The 18,719-nt window shown below is 43.6% G+C and overlaps 1 protein-coding gene across 1 annotated transcript in view; it reads left to right on the top strand.

Annotated features, from left to right (window-relative positions):
- The window catches only part of CABLES2 (Cdk5 and Abl enzyme substrate 2), a 58,919-nt gene extending 40,200 nt beyond the window's left edge, over positions 1-18,719 (top strand). The window contains exons 6-10 of the mRNA XM_063146909.1: positions 1,162-1,327; positions 4,625-4,728; positions 10,013-10,119; positions 12,457-12,661; positions 15,112-18,719. Of these exons, the coding sequence (XP_063002979.1) occupies positions 1,162-1,327; positions 4,625-4,728; positions 10,013-10,119; positions 12,457-12,661; positions 15,112-15,252 (723 nt within the window). The 3' untranslated portion in view covers positions 15,253-18,719. The remainder of the gene's footprint in view (positions 1-1,161; positions 1,328-4,624; positions 4,729-10,012; positions 10,120-12,456; positions 12,662-15,111) is intronic.

Raw genomic sequence — 18,719 nt, 5'->3', positions numbered from 1 at the left:
TGTAAGGTGTTAAAACATCCCTTTAGATCATCCTAATATTCTGAAATAAACTGTGGAAGGGAGAACTGGAAAGGTTAAATTAATGCAATCCCTTTTTGTTTCTCCTCCCTTTTTTAAATTCTATACTAGAACCATAAAATTCTTTGCAGCAAATTCAGTTTCTCACAATGCATCTGATTTACCCTAGCTGTAAGCACAGGAGGTGATAAACCAACACTACCGCAACATCATTAGCCTAGTGAAAGGGAAAAAGTTTCATTTTGACACATAATTTTGATGGCAAACTCCTGCACCGAAATTCTGCGACAAATCACAGCTTTTCCCTTTTGCCTAGCAAGCGCTAATGACATTGCACTGGTGTTGGCTTGCATTAGTGCCACCCCTGTGACGGTGTTGGATACTACCTAGGAGTTGGGATACAGCTGGTGTCTAAGGAAATGGCAGCAGTAGAACTATTTCTTTGGGGAATAGCTCTTTGGTTCTCCTAAAACTACCAGCTGTGTGTTAAGGCAAGCAGTAAACCTGAGAAGTGGATTCTGTGTGTCTGCAGAATTGTTGCTAGTGACTTCCTGTTGCAAGAAAAGTTGGTTTGAACGTAGAGGCTAGAGCTTAGAAAATCCGTGGAGAAGTCGGCTTGGTTCTGACGGCATATTAGGCAACAGAGGGGTGGGGAGAATAGCACACTCACCATGCGTTATTTTGCTGGTACTCACCGCATGACATGTTGCCCCTCCCCTCATCATGTGGCTGAAAGTCCCAGCGTCCTTCTGGATGGCTCATGCTCCTCCCTCCCTCCTCCCAGCCCTATCCCATCAGCCATTGCGAGTTCTGCCAGCTGTAAAGGAGCAGGCAGGGTGTTTTTGGCCGCTCCTGCCAGAGAACTCTATCATCTATGGAATAGTGCACTCAACGGGGGGAGGGAGCCCTACCACACGACATTTTAATCAGTTATTTGATAAGCGACGGAGCAGCCCGTTGTTTTCCTGCATTGTTTAAATGAACAAAATAATGTACTGACAGTTGTGTGTCCGTTGTGTGTGTCTCCCACCACGACACAATAATCAACTCAACGGACAGTGGCCTTTTCCCCCACCCCCAATGATTATCGTGTCATCCAAACCAGGCCGCCATCTTGCTAATGTTATTATGACTGTCTTGCAGGTTGTGTCTTATGCAAAGTTCTTGTATCCAACCAATGCTCTCGTTGGCCGCAAAAATGACGCCTATGGTCCTGTCCCTGTGTGTCGAGCCACCATCCCACGGAGTGGTGGTGGAGCAAGATACAAGCCTGCCACAGCCAAATCGATATCTTCCGCAGCAGATATTGGTAAGCGCCATCTAACTGCATTCTGCCCTCGTATTGTCCTCCTGTGTTAACATTATTTTTAAATGGGCAAAAGGAAATGTTGTTGGGATGACATCTCAGCAAGGGAGATAATTGGAGTATTGTCAGCAGCAAAGTTTGCTGAAGAAGAGCTGGATTAAGGAGCAGGATTTACTCTCCATCTCTAGTATGAGGGGGATCTAAGTTGTTGAAAGGTTCAAGGGCTTTATATCATTAGTAGTATTTGCATTAGTAATAATGAAATAAAAACAGCATTCCTGGAACATGATGTACATGATGTGTTACAGAATAACAAGACAAAAAGGCAGGTCCCTGCCCCTAGGAATATACAGTCTAACCCTACACAGATAGAATCTCCCAGTGTGTGGCGCAATACATAAAATTAGTTAAAAGAGATATAAAACCAATACAATATTAAAATAATCACAGCATTTTAAAATTCTTAGGTTTAATATTCATCTGGGTAGATCTGCCGGAAGAGACTAGTCTTTAGGGCTGTCTTAAACTCAGTGACAGCATTACGCTGACCATTCCACAGTCTGGGGGCGGCAGAAGAAAAGGTCCTCTGGGTAACAGTTGTCGGCCTAGTTATGGCTGACTGGAGTAAACCCTTCCCAGAGGACCCGAGTGTGCGGGGCGCATTGTACTGGAGAAGGCGATCCCGCAGGTAACCTGGACCCAAACCATGTGGGGCTTTAAAGGTAATAACCAACACTTTATACTTCGCTCGGAAACTAAATGGCATGCTTTAAGCTGGTTGTGTGTAGCTGTAAGGAAAGACAGACAGCTGCAGTTTTGCTCCTTGACCAAAGGAACTTAAGTTCGTCTACATTTGGTAACGTATATGCAAATGAAACACATCTTCGTATACATGCTCTGTGCCATTTGTTCCACGTCCTTGGTTTCTGGTTTTGGAATTTGGGAAGTTGGCCAAGGCCTAGGGGAAAGGAAGAAAAGAAAGATAGTAAAACTGGAAATCTATGTATTTAGATTCTCATATCCTGCCTTTCAGGCCTTGGAGGTAGCTCTCAGCATCAGTTAAAGCCATATATAGACAGGCTCTAATGCAGCCTTCCCAAGCTGGCTGGAGGATTCTGGGAATCGTAGTCTAACACCTCTGGAGGGCTACACCAGTGTAGTTTCTGCCCGTCCCATCACAATTAAAGGCACAGGAACCCTCCTAAACAAGAGGTCAGGAGCCTTAATTGTGAAGCGCAAAGGAAGTTCTGCCCCTGTGCATAGCCATCCGACAAGATACGAGTCTTTGCTGAGGGATGGGAATTGTTGTCCAACAGAATTGAAGGGCACCAGGCTGGGGAAGGCTGTTCTGATTGAAAGAGCTGCACCAGTTTAGTTTCCACCTGTCCCACCACAAGTAAAGGCACAGGAACCCTCCTAAACAAGAGGTCCGGAGCCTTAATTGTGAAGAACAAAGTTGCCAGCACACTGAAACACCAATGCAGAGGGAAGCAATCGGGGCTCCTAGGACCCCATCCTGTGTCCCAGCTGTTGGCTCTCCTATGGCCATGGAACAAGAAGCAGGGCCTCTGATGAAGGCTATGGTGGGTGGACAGACTCATATGGGAGAAGGCAAATATCCTGATCTCAAACTCTTTAAGGCTTTATAGGCATTAACCAGCACTTTGAATTGTGCTTAGGAATGAACTGGAACCCAATGAAGGTTGAACAATATCAGGGTTATATACCCTGAAAATCAGGGTCCAGGCACAAACCTAGCTGCTGGATTTTGCTAGATAAATTGGGTGCCTGGGGTAGTAGCCATAGTGAAGTGACAGAGGGGTTGCAGTGCATTAATGCCAGACACCCATGGCCCTTCTTAAAACCCTCTTTGAGCCCCCTCTTCCGGCTTCTCAGACTTCTACCAAGAACTAGACACATGTCATATTATTCATTTAATACGTTGATATCCCACACGTTCAATTTCAAAGAGTTTCCAAGGCAGCAAGCTTTTTTTAAAGGACTAGAAACATGCTGTTTTATCATTAAAAGGAGAATATCTCGGGAGACAGAATTCTGCTCAGCTGCCATAAATCTCCACTAAAACTGCAGGCATGCAGAAGATGCAGGAACCGGTCTGAAATACTACCAGTGGAAGATTCCGTCCTATACAGTGCGTCAATACAGCCGTTGTGCACTGAAAGATTGGGACTGTCTAAATATAGAAAAGAATGCTTTTTGTGGGGGGCCTCATAACCATAATGAGGCAAAGGATAGAGGCAAGACATTTTCTGAAAATCTGAGCAAAGCCTTAAACAGCAACAATCTAAAGAACTTCTTATAAGTATCTGGGAAAAGTACCAAAACATTAAAGTCATGACACTGAGCTGTTTACTACTGATGTGTAATAAATAGCCTACCCAGCCAAAGTTTGGTTTTTGCAAACACTGCTCAACATCCCTTTTGAATCTTAACCCACCCACCCCTTTAAGATGTAAAGACAACCATGTAAAAACAAATGAGAACTGCAACAAAATGTTGTAGACTCTTTTCCTGTGTACTATATTGTATCCCACCTGGTTCTCCATTTTTTCCTCTTTGAATAGTCACCCAGTATTCCATGCTCAGTACTCATAGAGTTGTTTTCGGAGCCCCCACCCTGCTTTTAAGGGGTTTTTTCTCCCCTGGAGTTTTTTTTTTTTTTTACTTCTGCAAAGCTTGGAGTTCCCCTGAGCCTGCTGATACCTCTTTCTTTTGCATGGGTTGCGTCAGGATCCACACTTGGAGAATGAGTTTGCTATTAGTTAATAGGACAATAATATCAGATGGCGATGCACTTAACAGACCAGCTAGCATTACAAAACCAACAGCTGTTTCCTGGCGTTGCATTTTCTTAAAACTCTTGTTCAGTACACCAATGGATGACAACAAGGGAGAGGGCCTTTTCAGTGGTGGCCCCCCGACTGTGGAATGATCTCCCCGATGAGGCTCGCCTGGCACCAACATTGTTATCTTTCAGGCCCCAGGTCAAGACTTTTCTCTTCTCCCAGGCATTTAACGGCATTGAACAACGCTAAGTTTGTTTTTTAATGGACCCCAGAACTGTTGTTTTAAATGGATGCTGCGGTTTTTATACTGTTGCTTTTATGTCTCTGATGGCTTTTAACTTTTGTATACTTTTAATGTTTTCTGTTTTTAGCTTTTGTGAACCGCCCAGAGAGCTTCAGCTGTGGGGCGGTATATAAATGTAATAAATAAATAAATAAATAAAATAAACTAACACATCTAACTGCTGCTTCTTTTTTTAATTATTATTTCCAGGGAATGAAGTGGGTGAGTTAGTAGAGTACAATCCAAATCTCCTTGATGACCCTCAGTGGCCGTGCGGGAAGCACAAGCGTGTCCTCATCTTTGCATCGTACATGGTAAGACGTTGACATCGTGGGAATCCTTAGCCAATGCGGGACTGCAGCACTTGTGCGGTACAAATCATCCGTTTGGTTCTCTTTTCCTACCAACCCTTGCAATGGAATCGCAAGTGATAAGTAAGAGTAAGAAGAGGTGGCTACTGTGCCATTTACTAAAACAAGAGCGAGCGACTTCTACAAGTCCGGGGAGGGGGGGCAGTCCCACCCACCTACATGACACAAAAATATTGGCAGCACAGCAGCAAAATGGCAATTTTCTTTTAAGACAAGGTGCTTCCTGGAGTGTGGTTCTGCTTCCCAGATAGGCGTGGTTCACTTGCTTTGAAAGGAAAACCCGCAACTTTTTTTGCGGTCACTGCTGTAGCAAATTCAAGAGGTGCAAAAATGCCCAGGACAGCCAAGTACAACCCGTGGGCCACAGCCTTGTACTAAACATTCTTTTAGAAGCGCCATGCAGCTTCCAGGCCTTAACATCCCTCCCCAATAGCAGTTGTGGGAAGCGGTCTTTGTATTCCAGTTTTACATTTCAGGGACCTAAGGCTGTGCATTCTCTTATTAGCCTGGAGAAGAGGAGATTGAGGGGAGATATGATAGCACTCTTCAAATACTTGAAAGGTTGTCGCACAGAGGAGGGCCAGGGTCTCTTCACGATCCTCCCAGAGTGCAGGACACGGAATAACGGACTCACAGGAAGCCAGATTCCAGCTGGACATCAGGAAAAACTTCCTGACTGTTAGAGCAGTACGACAATGGAGCCAGTTACCTAGGGAGGTTGTGGGCTCTCCCACCCTAGAGGCCTTCAAGAGGCAGCTGGACAACCATCTGTCAGGGATGCTTTAGGGTGGATTCCTGCATTGAGCAGGGGGTTGGACTCGATGGCCTTGTAGGCCCCTTCCAACTCTACTGTTCAATGATTCTATGATTCTATGAGTTTATGGCTAAGTGCCAGGCCTAAGAAGATCTGTGGTCTCTCGAATGGCCTTTTTTTCCATTTGGATTGGGACTGCAGTACTTAAATTCCTGCCCACCTTCCCCTGGCAATGCTGCTATTAGCTGCAAAGAGGGAAAGGGAACAGGTACTAGTATTGTAGCTATATTTCCTCCCTGAACAGTTATCAACAGCATGGGGATGGCTGCTTTTAACCAAAGATGCCTAGTTTGGTCCTCAGGTGAGACTTCATGCAATGCACAACTAACTTACAAATGTCATTGTAGATGTGGTGATGGCAGCTAAACTGGATGGCTTTAAAAAGGATTACTCAGATTTATGGTGGATAGGTCAACCTATACCTATTAGCTATAACCGCTAAAGCTGCTTTCAGACATCAGTTCCTTTACTGTCTATCCAGTGCTATATTTTTAAAGCAAATCGATTCAGTTTTACAGACTTCAAGCCCTGCTCTGGGAATGGTGGGCCAGCCAAACAGCACTCTGCACTGCCAGGAAGGGAGGGGTGTGAGAAGGGTCTTGGGCTGTGCAGAGCCCGTTGTGACGCTGACAGTTTCTCATGGAAGTGGGAAGAACCGGTCCAAAGCTCCATTCAGTTTGGAAAGTGGCACGCCAGATCAAAAAGTGATTAATGTGAATCCAGAGTGCACACATCACTCAGGCTGTGTATCTCTGCATGCAGCCTTAAAATGGAGCTTTCCTATGCCAAAGCAATATACTGTTTATATGCTGCTGAAAGTTAGTGTTGTGGCCGAAACCGAGCGCTGAACCTGGAAGCCATATTAATAATAATAATAATCTACCACCACTGGCCATGGAAGCCTATGCAGCAGGGTCTTGCTATTTACTGTTTTACTCTGGTACAGAACCATGTACATTGATGGTGCTATATAAATAAATAAATAAATAAATAAATATAATAATAATAATAATAATAATAATAATAATAATAATAATAATAATAACTATAGCAACAGGAAAAGGTCGCAGTTATCCCGTTAGTCACATCACATTAAAAAAAACTATACAGAAAACCATCAGAAAATGGGCCTACCAAAATATGTCCATACCAACATCCAGAAAGCAGTCATACTTAAAACATCCTCAATTGTCAGGAAATTCCTGAATCAGTAAAAGAAACATGACCTGGCAAAGCCCGTCATGTCCATCTAGAACAGCCTTCCTCAACCTGGGGCGCTCCAGATGTGTTGGACTACAACTCCCAGAATGCCCCAGCCAGCTGGCTGGGGCATTCTGGGAGATGCAGTCCAACACATCTGGAGCGCCCCAGGTTGAGGAAGGCTGATCTAGAAAAACCGCCACGAGCAAGAAAAGAGACAATAATAATTTATATCGCGCTTTATTACAAAGCGCCATATGTAAAATAAGATAGATCAGCAGTTTACAAAAATACAATAATCCTGATAGAAAACCTTAACTGAATTAAAAGAATATAACAATAAAAGCTTAAAATAGAAACCCATACAAAATATATAGCGGCCACCACAAGGGCCATCAGCAGGCTCTACCTCAGGAACCACCAACCCACCCTATTCAAAAAGAAAGGTTTTCAAACCATTCTTGAACAGCTCCAAGCTCTCGGTTAACCACAGTGGCAGGGGGAGTGAAGTCCACAGCTGTAGGACAAGGTCTTGGAATGTCCAATACAGGGACACCACGGTCCGTGAGGTAGAATGGGTCAGGAGGGCCTGACCCCATGGATCTGGTGGCCCGGCCCAGGACATACCAGGACAAAAGGTTCCAGTCTCACCTCAGCCAGCCACCTTTTCTCAGGCCCTGATCACCACCTGCAATTTTGGCATTGATACTGACCTACCCTGCAGGCTGATTATTTGTGAGCTGCTTTGAACACTTTGAAGCTCACACAAATGCCAGGTATTTCCAGCTGCTAGGGCCAAATACTTTGGGGGGGGGGTGGACTGGGACTATGAATGCCTTGCTTATGAGCTTTCCAAAATCGTCCAACTGGGCCATTATTAAAAGATCAGAAGCAATGAAATCCTAATGACCTCAAGGTTGAAGTCCCACATTTCAATTAAGCTATTATATTGGCTCCCAGCAGACATTTTTTTTTGTCTCATCCAAAGGAAGGGGGGGCGAGGGCAGTGTTGCTATCTTCCTTTACCTCCCGCTTACCTCTAGCATTATACCTTCTAGGCACAGAATACCTTGGGGTATTGGCTGGTATATCCTAGGGCATTCTTCCCCAGCCTGGTGCCCTCCAGGTGTGTTGGTCATCCTGGCTGAGGGTTAATGGAGGGCATCCGGTTGGGGAAGGCTACCCTAGAGTGTGCAAAAAAACAAAAAGAAAGCGCGAACCTGCACAAGATCACAGTCTTGCACTGTACTTGAAGTGCCAAGTATTACAGGATTAAGAGATTACCAGAAAGCTTTGAAAACCTTCTGTCCTCAAAGAGATTAAACTTTTCTCATCTAGGATCCTACACTGATGGCCTAGATACAGGAGCAATTGACGGTAATCCTGTACAAGGGCAAATGATGGTTCATAGCAGAAACTTAGTATGATATGATACCAGCTAAGGCAAAATAAATCCTGCACAGGGCCAAGTAGTGGTGTAGTGGCTGAAGTGTTGGACTGGGAGTTGGGAGATCCGGGTTCTAGTCCCCACTCAGCCATGAAAACCCACCGGGTGACTTTGGGTCAGTTACAGACTCTCAGCCCAACCTACCTCACAGGGTTGTTGTTTTGAGGATAAAAATGGAGAAGAGGAGGAGGATTATGTGCACCACCTTGGGTTCCTTGGAGGAAGAAAGGCAGGATATATTTATTTATTTATTACATTTATATACTGCCCCATAGCTGAAGCTGTCTGGGCGGTTTACAAAAGTTAAAAACAATGAACATTAAAAACAGATATACAACATGTAAAATCACCATATAAATGCAATAATAAATAAATAAAGTGCAGATATTCTCAACTGTTCCACAATCTTTGCACGGACCACTAAATGGAGAGTGTGGACTACCACTGGTCCACACATCACAACTTTACACCCTTTGCCCAAGAAGCGGTGTACATTTTTGGTGAAAAGTGTCTGGTTTGTCCTTGGAAAGCAAGTAAAACCTTATGGGACTCAGTTTAAGAACTTGAGAAGCCAGCTGTGGAGTCAGATAAAAGCTTAGACCCCCAAGAGGGGATGGAATAAGAGATGTTGGGCCGGGATGGCTTGCTGCGTTTTCGAGTCAGCGTAGGACCAAACAGATGTGGCCAGAGATGTGTGGCTGCTGTGAAGAGCAGCAGCCTTGCGTCTTCTCTCCAGTAATGTCTGGTAAAAGAAGATATGTGACACGACCCCATTGTGCTCAGTCCTCCTTCACTGCCCCCCCCCCACTCCAGCTGCTACTTGCGATGGAACTCTGCAGTGATAATACATCCAGTTCCTTTCTTAGAAATGGTTACTGAGGAGGTGTGGGGCTACTGCTCTTGGCAGCTACACATACCTCATTACACCTCGTGTCACGTCATGTCTAGCCCTGCTCCTCCTGTTCTGGAAGAAGATGTTTCAAGTAATCAATCAGAATCAGACTCTGAAGTAGAGGAGTCGGTCCCAGACGCAGGCCAGCCTGTACCAGTGGGGGACAGAGCTCTCACGCTTTCTCCTCCAGCTGGTCGTGATGTCTCTCCAGACTTTATCTCGTCAAGGGCAAATCATACAGAGGCAGTGGGAAGCCAACATTCTTCCGAAGGAGAAGCCACTGACAGGTTAACTGATCCTAGGGTGCAGCGCAGGCTAAAATACAGGGAATGGAAGGAAGGCGAGAGAAAGTCAGCCCAGCTCGCATCGCGTCTGAAGCCCCCTCAGAACTAGCCTCTCTGAAGTTAATGCCTTGTGAGAAAAGGGTTTCCGTTCTCCTTGAAACGACAATTGTCTCGCTTAGTTTGCATAGTTTTGCCTAGGGAGAAGTTTCCAAGAGATAAGACCCTCTTCGGGTGGGAAGAGATGTTTATTGCTTAAATAAAGCTTTGTGGATTACTTAGCAGGCCTCGTTTTTTGTCTCCTAAGAAGGTAGGAGGTTTTCTAAGAAACACGACACCTTGTTTGCCACTTAATATGGATTAGCTCCTTATGGATGCATTTTTGCTCCAGGGGTGGGCACATTGTGGTCCTCCAGATGTTTTGCCTACTACTCCCACCAACCCTAGCTGGCGTAGCCAATGGTATGGGATGACTGGAGTTGTAAGCCAGAACATCTGGAGGGCCGAAAGTTGCCCAACCCTGATGAGCTCTCTTGGTCTCTCTAAAGGCAATTGAAAGTTCTGTAAATAATCCCTATTTCTTTTTATTTCAGACCACAGTAATAGAGTACGTGAAACCCTCAGACCTTAAGAAGGATATGAATGAAACTTTTAAAGACAAATTTCCTCACATCAAGCTGACCCTGAGCAAAATCAGAAGGTAAAAGAAAAAAAAGACTGAGGTGTGAAAAGAGGAGGGAGCATCAGTGTGATTCGAAGTCGCCTTGGAACAGGCCTCTTTCCTCCTAAATTTGTATGAAACAAGTCAATAGTAGACGATTAAAACTTGCAGCCCAGTCTTATGCATGTTTACTCAGGTACCTCCAAGTTCATTCAGTGGACTTCCCAAGTAAGTGTGCCTGGGATTGCAACCTTGACCTCTTTTAAACACTCGGGGTCCCTTCGTATATGTACAAGTCTTCCACTTGATGTCTTACACCAAAATGTGTCAAATCACCCCATTGGAAAACAACATAAGAGGCCAGAATGTGAGATATTAGTTCCATTGATGATAGTCGGTCACCCAGTCAAGTAATCACCTAATTAATTCCTTCACTAGTGCATGCTAGTTACTCTACGTGTAGAGGGAATACTTTGTAGAGGAGCTTACTGTTATGTGAGCCCCTACCTGCAGGGTGAAGTGGTGACCTCAGTAAAAACAAGGCCTTCAACACTTGGATTATTTCCAGGTTTAACTGAAGGCAACGCTGAGGGAAAATCTCTGTCCCCGTATCGTGCTTGCCTGCTAACATTTCCCTCTCCTCCTTGTTGCATGTGACAAAGTCTCACTCTCCTTTCTGTTGTTCTGCTTATCATGCTTCAAGACATTCGGCTTTTCTTCCTCTAAGCTCCGTCTCCACTGGAGAGTTGTCTCCTGATGTTCCTAGTTCTCCACAAGCTCTTTCTTAACCTAAGGACTTTCTTGTGCCTCGTAGCTCCTGCCACACAATTTTCTATGCCTGGGACAGGCCACCCTTTTCTCAAAGATTCGTCTTTCCCTAGTCTCTTTCCTCTTGATAGCTAGCAGACTGCAAACACTCTGAACCTTGACTGTGTAAACCGGGGCTAAGCGAAATGTCAAGGTACAACGGCACCCCCAGAAACTGACTAAAATGGCTGCCACGTGCTTCGTTCGCTTACCCACCTCCAAGAAGGTCGAGCGAAATGGCATGGCATCGGGATGTCCCATGTTTTCCCTGCCTCTCAACCCCGGCTGGTTGATGTTTTTCCCCATAAACAATACAGTAAAACTCTTGACGGCCTGGTGCAGAGCCATTGATAGAATCAGGATCTAGCCTCCAGTAGGGCACCCTTTCCCAACCTGCTGCTCTCCAGATGTTTTGGACTGCAGCTCCCAGCATTGACCATGCTGGCTGGGAATGCTTGGACCTGTAGTCCAACACATCTGCAAGGCACCAGGATGGGGAGGGTTGAACTAGCAGAAAGGAGGTTACAGAATGACCCTTTACTCCTCTTGTCCGAGCCCCTGGGGAATGCTCCTTAGCCACAGCCCCCTTCTCTGCTGAGAGAATCCTGTGCCTGCTCATTTCTCCCTCCCTGAAGTCCCAAAAGATTAGCCATCCTTCCAACAGCAGACGCCACACTGCCAGCAGTACTGAGTAGCTGCTCACTGCTGCAGCAACCGATCTACTGTATATCCTTCCCCACACCACCTTCCCCCGGGTCGTAGGAGAAGTCTCCTTTCCCCATGAGCAAAGAATCAGAGCTAGAGAACCCATTCAAATCAATGGAGTCATCTCTTGGGTCGCCCTGTAGTAGTAATAAAGCTTTATTGTTTCAACCAATGGTTACAGCGAGCATCATAAAAACAATGCTAAAACAAATCATACATGCAAGGTCAGAAATTTTGCTCTATACGTTTGGGCTGTAAGAGCGAATTCGGCCAGTGCCAATATGACAGTCTTGTTATTGCATGTAAACAAAAAGTATATTCTTTCTGAATCGGACCAGCTGGACTTATTCTCAAAAAAAAAAATCTGAATATTTAGAACGAATTTGAGAATAGATAGGGCAGTAGAACAAATAATGAGGCAGATCTATGATTCTATGATCCTCCACTTTGCCACTACGGCAAGGGCAGAGTTTCAAGGCATAAGGAATTTTATTAAAACGCCTTTCTAGCACTGAAGTTATCCGTTGGGTCGCCCTGTATTTTCGTGCCACGAACACCCCAACTCATGCCACGATGTTACTTTGGGACACGTGGCTCCTCATCCCAATAGAGTTGCATGAAGGTGCACCCTCTTCTTCCTCCTTGTCAGGAGGACTGTGGTGTCTTTGTAAGCTTACTGATGTCAACCAGCTAGAAAGGGAGCTTCTGTAGTACAGAGAAATAGAAATGAGAATCCAGAGGGGGGTTAAGTGCCTGTTTCCTGAACTGTGGCAGCCTGCCTGCCTGCCTGCCTTCCTTCCTTCCTTCCTTCCTTTTTTTCTTTCTAAAAAAGACTAAATATTGTCTGCTCTTTCTCCATTGCAGTTTAAAGAGAGAAATGCGGAACCTGAGCATGGAATGCAACCTGGAGCCGGTAACAGTGTCCATGGCTTATGTCTACTTTGAGAAACTTGTCCTTCAAGGCAAGCTCAACAAGCAGAACCGAAAACTGTGCGCTGGTGCCTGTGTGCTACTCGCAGCCAAGATTAGCAGTGATCTCAGGAAACATGAAGTCAAACACCTTATTGATGTAAGTACAGCCAGAACAGCTTCCAAGGGAGTCTAGAGCTGTGAAAATGTGGAACCCCTCATATGACATTGGGCCTGTTCAGACAACATGCTAAGCCATGGTTAGGCCACTAATCCCTTTTGCAGCAAATGGTTAGTGACTGACCCTGTTCAGAAGACACACTAAGCTATGGTGGTTAAGCGTTTTGAGCTAAACGTTATGGCTTAGCGTGTCGTATGAACTATGATTTAGCATGTTGTGTGAACCATTCCTAACCATGGTGGCTACATATCCACAGTTTAAACACATTAAGTGTTTGCTACAAAAGGGTTAGTGGCCTAACCATGGTTTAGTGTGTTGTCAGAACAGGCCCAATGTGTTTAAACTGTGGTTATGTAGCCACTATGGGTAGGAATGGTTCACATGACTCACTAAGATATAATGTTCAGCTCAAAATGCTTAACCAGCGTGGCTTAGCGTGTCGTCTGAACAGGGTCATTTCCCCCTTCGAGCCTGTGTGTAAACGTCTCTGCAGACTTGCATAGACCATTTGAAGGAAAACATGTAACAAGTTTCAAGATTGTGATTGCAGTTCAGATGTAGGGTTTGCAGTACTTTGACAAGCTTGCTCCACATTAAGAGAAATTTAGAAAGACCCACAGGAGAGAAGGGAAGGGACAGGACTGTAGCTCAGTGAGACGGCACCTGCTTTGCATTCAGGTGGGTGCCAGGTTCAGTCCCTGGCATCTCCAGGTAGGACTAGGGGGAAAAACCCTGCCTGAAACCTCGGAGAACCACAGTGACAACAATACTGTCCTAGATGGACCAATGGTCTGATTTAGTATAAGACACCTTCCTATGTACCTATGCATAGCCCTGAATCTCCAGTACCGAATTAAAAAGCTGCCATTTGGATGTCAAGGACATAATGGAGATGCGGGTGGGCAGAGACATTGTGCCGTCCCCGCAGCTCTGCAGGGCAAGTTCTAGTTGCCTGCTGTTAGCCAGCGACCAAATGACTGTGTTCAATTGGGAAGCAGAAATGACAGTGGCCACGTTCAGAAGACACCTTAAGCCATGGCTTTAACAGTGCATAAGCTTTTTGCCTTAGTCACCTTGGTTAAAGCCTTGGTTTAAGGTGTCTTCTGAACAAGGCCAGTAAAATTGTACTGGGACTCGATCCCTAGCCCAAAAGGAGTCCATCAGGAGATCTGTTTGTTCATACACATCCTTATTTTTAGCTACTATTATGTTGGCTATTCTCCTGATAGCTGCAAACAGGTTCCTTTTCTACTCTTTCTCTTGGAGGTGATGCTTGGAGTGGTCTTGAATAGCCCAATCCTATGCATGCTTACGCAGAAGTTAGTTCCACTGATTTCGACGGAAATTACTCCCAAATAAGTGTGCGTGGGATTGCAGCTCCAAATATCTGCGTCAATTTACTTCTACATTCCAAGGGTCTTAAATTAATTCTTATCTACTGATCAAGTACTAAAGCCCGTAGGCTGTTTGGCTCTTCCACAGAAGACAGCACAGAAATCTCTCTCCTCCTACTTTAGTAATGCAGTCAGTCCCGCTTTTACTTACAACAAACACATCACAAGCAATGCATTTGTAGTTTCCATCAACGTATAAGTTCTGCAGAGGAGCAAGCAAAGGTTGAATCTTCTCCTCCCAAAGCACGTAACACTGTGGTGTAATTCTCAGTTTGCTATTAAACCCGTGCTTGGGCTTAAGCTGTAGGACTTCAGAATGCAGATGTGGGTGTTTATGTTCTCAATACAATACATCCCTGCACATAAAACTAGCCCATCAGAAATATTAAGCTACAACCCTTCTACCTAAGAAGCTACTTGTCTACGTGCAAAGATTTGTTTTATTTTGGAGGAACATTCAAGCCTGTGAACCTCACCCCCATGCGAAACAGAGCCGCTTTACCACATATTCTCAGTGGGCCTGTTCAGAAGACAAGTTAAACCCTGCTGGTTAAGGGTTTAAGCTACCTTGTGCGATGCGTTTTGCTAAACCCTGCTCACTCAGTAACCACAGTCAGACTGTCTGCAGTAGGGTTAGCGGCTCTAACCGTGGCTTAAAGTGGTTTTTGAGACAGCACGGCTTGTGGTTAGTGTTAAACACAGAGAACCACAGTTCCACTAACCACCGAGCCTGAAATGTCATCTGAACAGGCCCAGTGAGAATTAAACTCTTGTTAGTACAGATTGGTTGAGAGCCACAGACTCAATCAGCTACAAATAACTCTTGTTGCTTAAGTAAATAAATCAGGAATAGCATCATTTTCTGCATATATTTTAAGGGGGTGCTCTCGTGGCCAAATTGCAGGGGAAATGGCTATGGCCAAAATGCAGTCGCTCTTATAAATCAAGCCATTTAAAAATCTGCAAATCATTTTAAACGCTGTTGCAATCTGTGTTAACATACTCCTGTTCTGTTTTTCTTTCCTTCCCTTGTAGAAGTTAGAAGAGCGATTCAGATTCAACAGACGAGATCTCATTGCATTTGAATTTACTGTACTCGTGGCTTTAGAACTAGCCCTTTACCTTCCGGACAACCAGGTGTTACCTCACTTCCGGCGTCTCACACAGCAGTCCTAGCCAAAACTACATTCTAACAAAGTGCCAGTATTTAGAAGCTGAATTTCAGTGTTGGCCACTGGCCTTTCGTGTGCCACAATATTGAACAATGTTGTGGATATACCTGATGTGAAGACTGCAGTGGGATTTTACGGAGCTACCTAGGTGGGGTGGACAGTACCGATTCCATGTGTGAGAAGTGGCAGAAGTGAGATGTTGAGCTTTGGACATTAAAGCACAAACAATTTGCAACCAGTTGTCAATAGAGCTGCTGGTCATACCTTATTAACTTTTTTTCCAGTTTCGTTTTTTTGTTAAACTTGGAAATGGTCTGTTCTTTCCTTAAAGTTTTTATCATTCTTTTCTCCCCCTCTTCCTTGAATCTAAAAGAACATCACTTCCATTCCAAAATGTTATATGCTTCAAATAGAATTACTGAGTATCGTACACTTTAAACGATGACAACTTGTACTACTTTTTGCGGGGGTGGGGGTGGGGGAAAAGGAGGACGTGCCTAGGGCTGGGCTGGGACCAGTCTGACTCTTTCTTTTATGCTGCTTAGTGGCAAATTCTGAACTTAAAACAGCAATTTATCCTTTTGCCTTTGCTTACCTTGAGCTATAAGGAAGACAATTCCATTGCAACTGCACTATCATTTCCAGAAGGGGATGTGTATTCAAGAACAATATTCTGCTCAGTTCATGAATAAAAGCTTTTCCTTTCTTTTTTTAACTGAAACATGTTTCTCAAACATTGCACTTGTTGAACAAGGCAGCTGTAGCAAAATAATTCCCATTTTAACTTGTCCTTCAGAAAGTTGCTGAAGGCTATTTGATTTATGGTGGTAATTTGGTCCTGTAGCTCCCTGAGCAGACATCTTTTTCTCAATGCTTACTGTAGCCTGAAACTGTTTTATTTATAACAATGTTTTCATGTATTGTCTTTCCTGTGTGCTCATGATACATAAACGTTGCCACCGGTACAGCTGTCGTTACCTAAATTAAGCCAATGGAACTCAGCCTGTCTGACTTCCTCTCTTTCTTTTTTTAAAAATTTGGTTCTTCCAAGCTTTTTGCCACTGTGATGTTCCTCAAAAACCTGGCTCTTAATGGCACATTCAAACCACACTCATAAAGGTTAATATCCAACACAATGGTTGTTATACAGTTGGTACAATTTCTACCACACTCAGCCAGAAATGTTGACTTCAGATGCTAAAGTATGGACTGTTTAACTTCTTGAACCAGTAGCAGAAGAGCCAGTGGCTTCCGGGTTTCTTTTCTAAGCAATATTGTGATACAAGTCAAGCTGTGTGTGTGCGTGTGTGTACATGTGTGATATTTGCCAGTGAACAAAATAACTTCTTGGGTGTTGTGATTGAGAGATTCATACTCTAATTATTATTTTTACTGTGACTTGGTCAATTTCTATACATCATGCAGAATGAGATGGGGAGATTAAGGTGTAGAATTGTGGACTGTACTGGTGCAGAAATGGGGGGTCCCATTTTGGAGCGCTCCACCCCATCGTCTAGTAAACCAAAAACACTGGGATGTTTTGGATGAACCATTCTCCCTGCTGTGGTGTTTTAACACATGCATAGTTTTTAACATATGGGATAATTCAAAAATATGCCCGCTGCAGTCTGAAGTGATAACCCACAGTTCTAATGCCTCAGTCTGTGTAAACCTGTAGATTGACTCTTAGGAACCCATCCTCTTGCTAAACTAAAGAGGGCTATAGAGTCCCTAGAATGCCATAAACTATCGAGTATCTTGAATGGCATAAATTCTAACTTGGGAATATGTATTAAGTAGCCATGAAATAAATGGGGAGGGAGAATTGCAAACAAGCGCTAGAAACACTTCAGAGTACATCCTCCAATGTGCTGCCCTAGATGGGATTATTCAACATGAGGAAGCCCTGATGTCTCTGATACCTATGCATGAATGAAAAGCTATTTGGATAAATCTTTTCAGATAAGACCAGTATGACATAACTGAAATTGCAGTTCAGCATAGTTAAGAATGCCTCTCTAATCAGGGTTTGAATGTTAATGCATCTAATTACAATAGTGCCAGTGAAGTCACCAATATAGCACTTTTTTATATAATGCAGTAAAGGGACGTGTGTGTATCTATATGCAGCTTAACTGTTGCTGTTCAGAATGTGAGACGTAATGTGTCTTATTTCTGAGCAGATTTTCACAATGCAGGATTGCATCCTAACTTTTCCCAAGATGCGTTTAGAAATGATTTCATGGGGAGTTAAAACATTTAATCCTCCACCTGAACTGAAAGAGGCTGCAAAATGTTTCATCTACCTGCCAATCTTGTATATAAAAGACCACAAAAGTCATTGACTTGTATTATGTTCTAGTTGAAATACTTGCCAATTTAACCTTTTCCAGTTGAAGCAGATTACTGTGTTCAAGCAAAAATGCTTCGATAGAAGGATGGGTTGATTCCTGCTTGGCTATTTGAGCTGCTGGAGGCTGTAAGAATTGAGGTGTATGGATTTTGTCTTTGGAAAGTGTATTATTTCAAATTAAAAACATTCAGGCAAAGGGGCAGGTAACACATTTAAGGCATAAACTTCAATCAAATATTTTCATTGTTTTGAATGCATAAGGGCAGTGATACCATCCTCTTTACTAACTGAGGATTTTAAATTCTTCACAGTAGGGCTAAAAAAAGCTGAAGAATTTATCCTCCAATCAAAAATTCTGACTCTTGCCCCTCCCCCCATTTGCTTTGAATAAGTGTACCTAAGTTTTGGGATGGTCCTTTTATGGACAAAAGAGGACTTCATGTGGTCATTTATGGTACGCAGGATATATTTTGCGTTATTAAAGATGTTCAACATCCTGTATAACATTACCCAAGATAACAGTGCTTCAGGAGACATGAAGATTAGGAATTGAGTATCGCTGACGTTTTTAACTCTGCAATTTGACTTGTATGTTGAATATCTTATTCCTGTGACTTAACCTGTACAGAAACAGCCATTGTTGAATACTGTAGTGAATACAAAGGGTGTGGCGTCTTGTTGGCTTTTTTTAACCGTACTTTTTGGTTTCTTTTCTCAAATCAGCTAAGCCTCATTGTATTCCTCGTTTATGCAAAACCTGCCACTGTGTGGTAAAAAAATATTATTACAACCAAACCTAGATCCGATGTAAAACCACGATTGCTTTCTGTAGAGATACTATAGTCTCTAAATGTTGAGAACTAAATTATGTAATCTTATGTAAATAATGGTACTTGTCTATTTTCAGCCCAAGAAAACACTCTGAATTGGAGTTTGTATATTTAATGTTAATAGTATGTTTGTGTTGTCCTAAATTTAAGTTTATATACTGTCCACTTCTGTTCTTCCAATGAAATGAATGAATTTGTTAATAAGGTGCTGTGTAATTGAATGTTTTGATACCTATTTTATAACCAAGCACATCTGAAGATATTTCAGGTTTGTGTCATAAATATTCA

Source organism: Elgaria multicarinata, chromosome 1 (genome assembly GCF_023053635.1).
Source record: "Elgaria multicarinata webbii isolate HBS135686 ecotype San Diego chromosome 1, rElgMul1.1.pri, whole genome shotgun sequence".
Lineage (NCBI taxonomy): Eukaryota > Metazoa > Chordata > Lepidosauria > Squamata > Anguidae > Elgaria > Elgaria multicarinata.
Note: the sequence above shows the minus strand (reverse complement) of the source record. Positions and strands in the feature narration are given on the sequence as shown.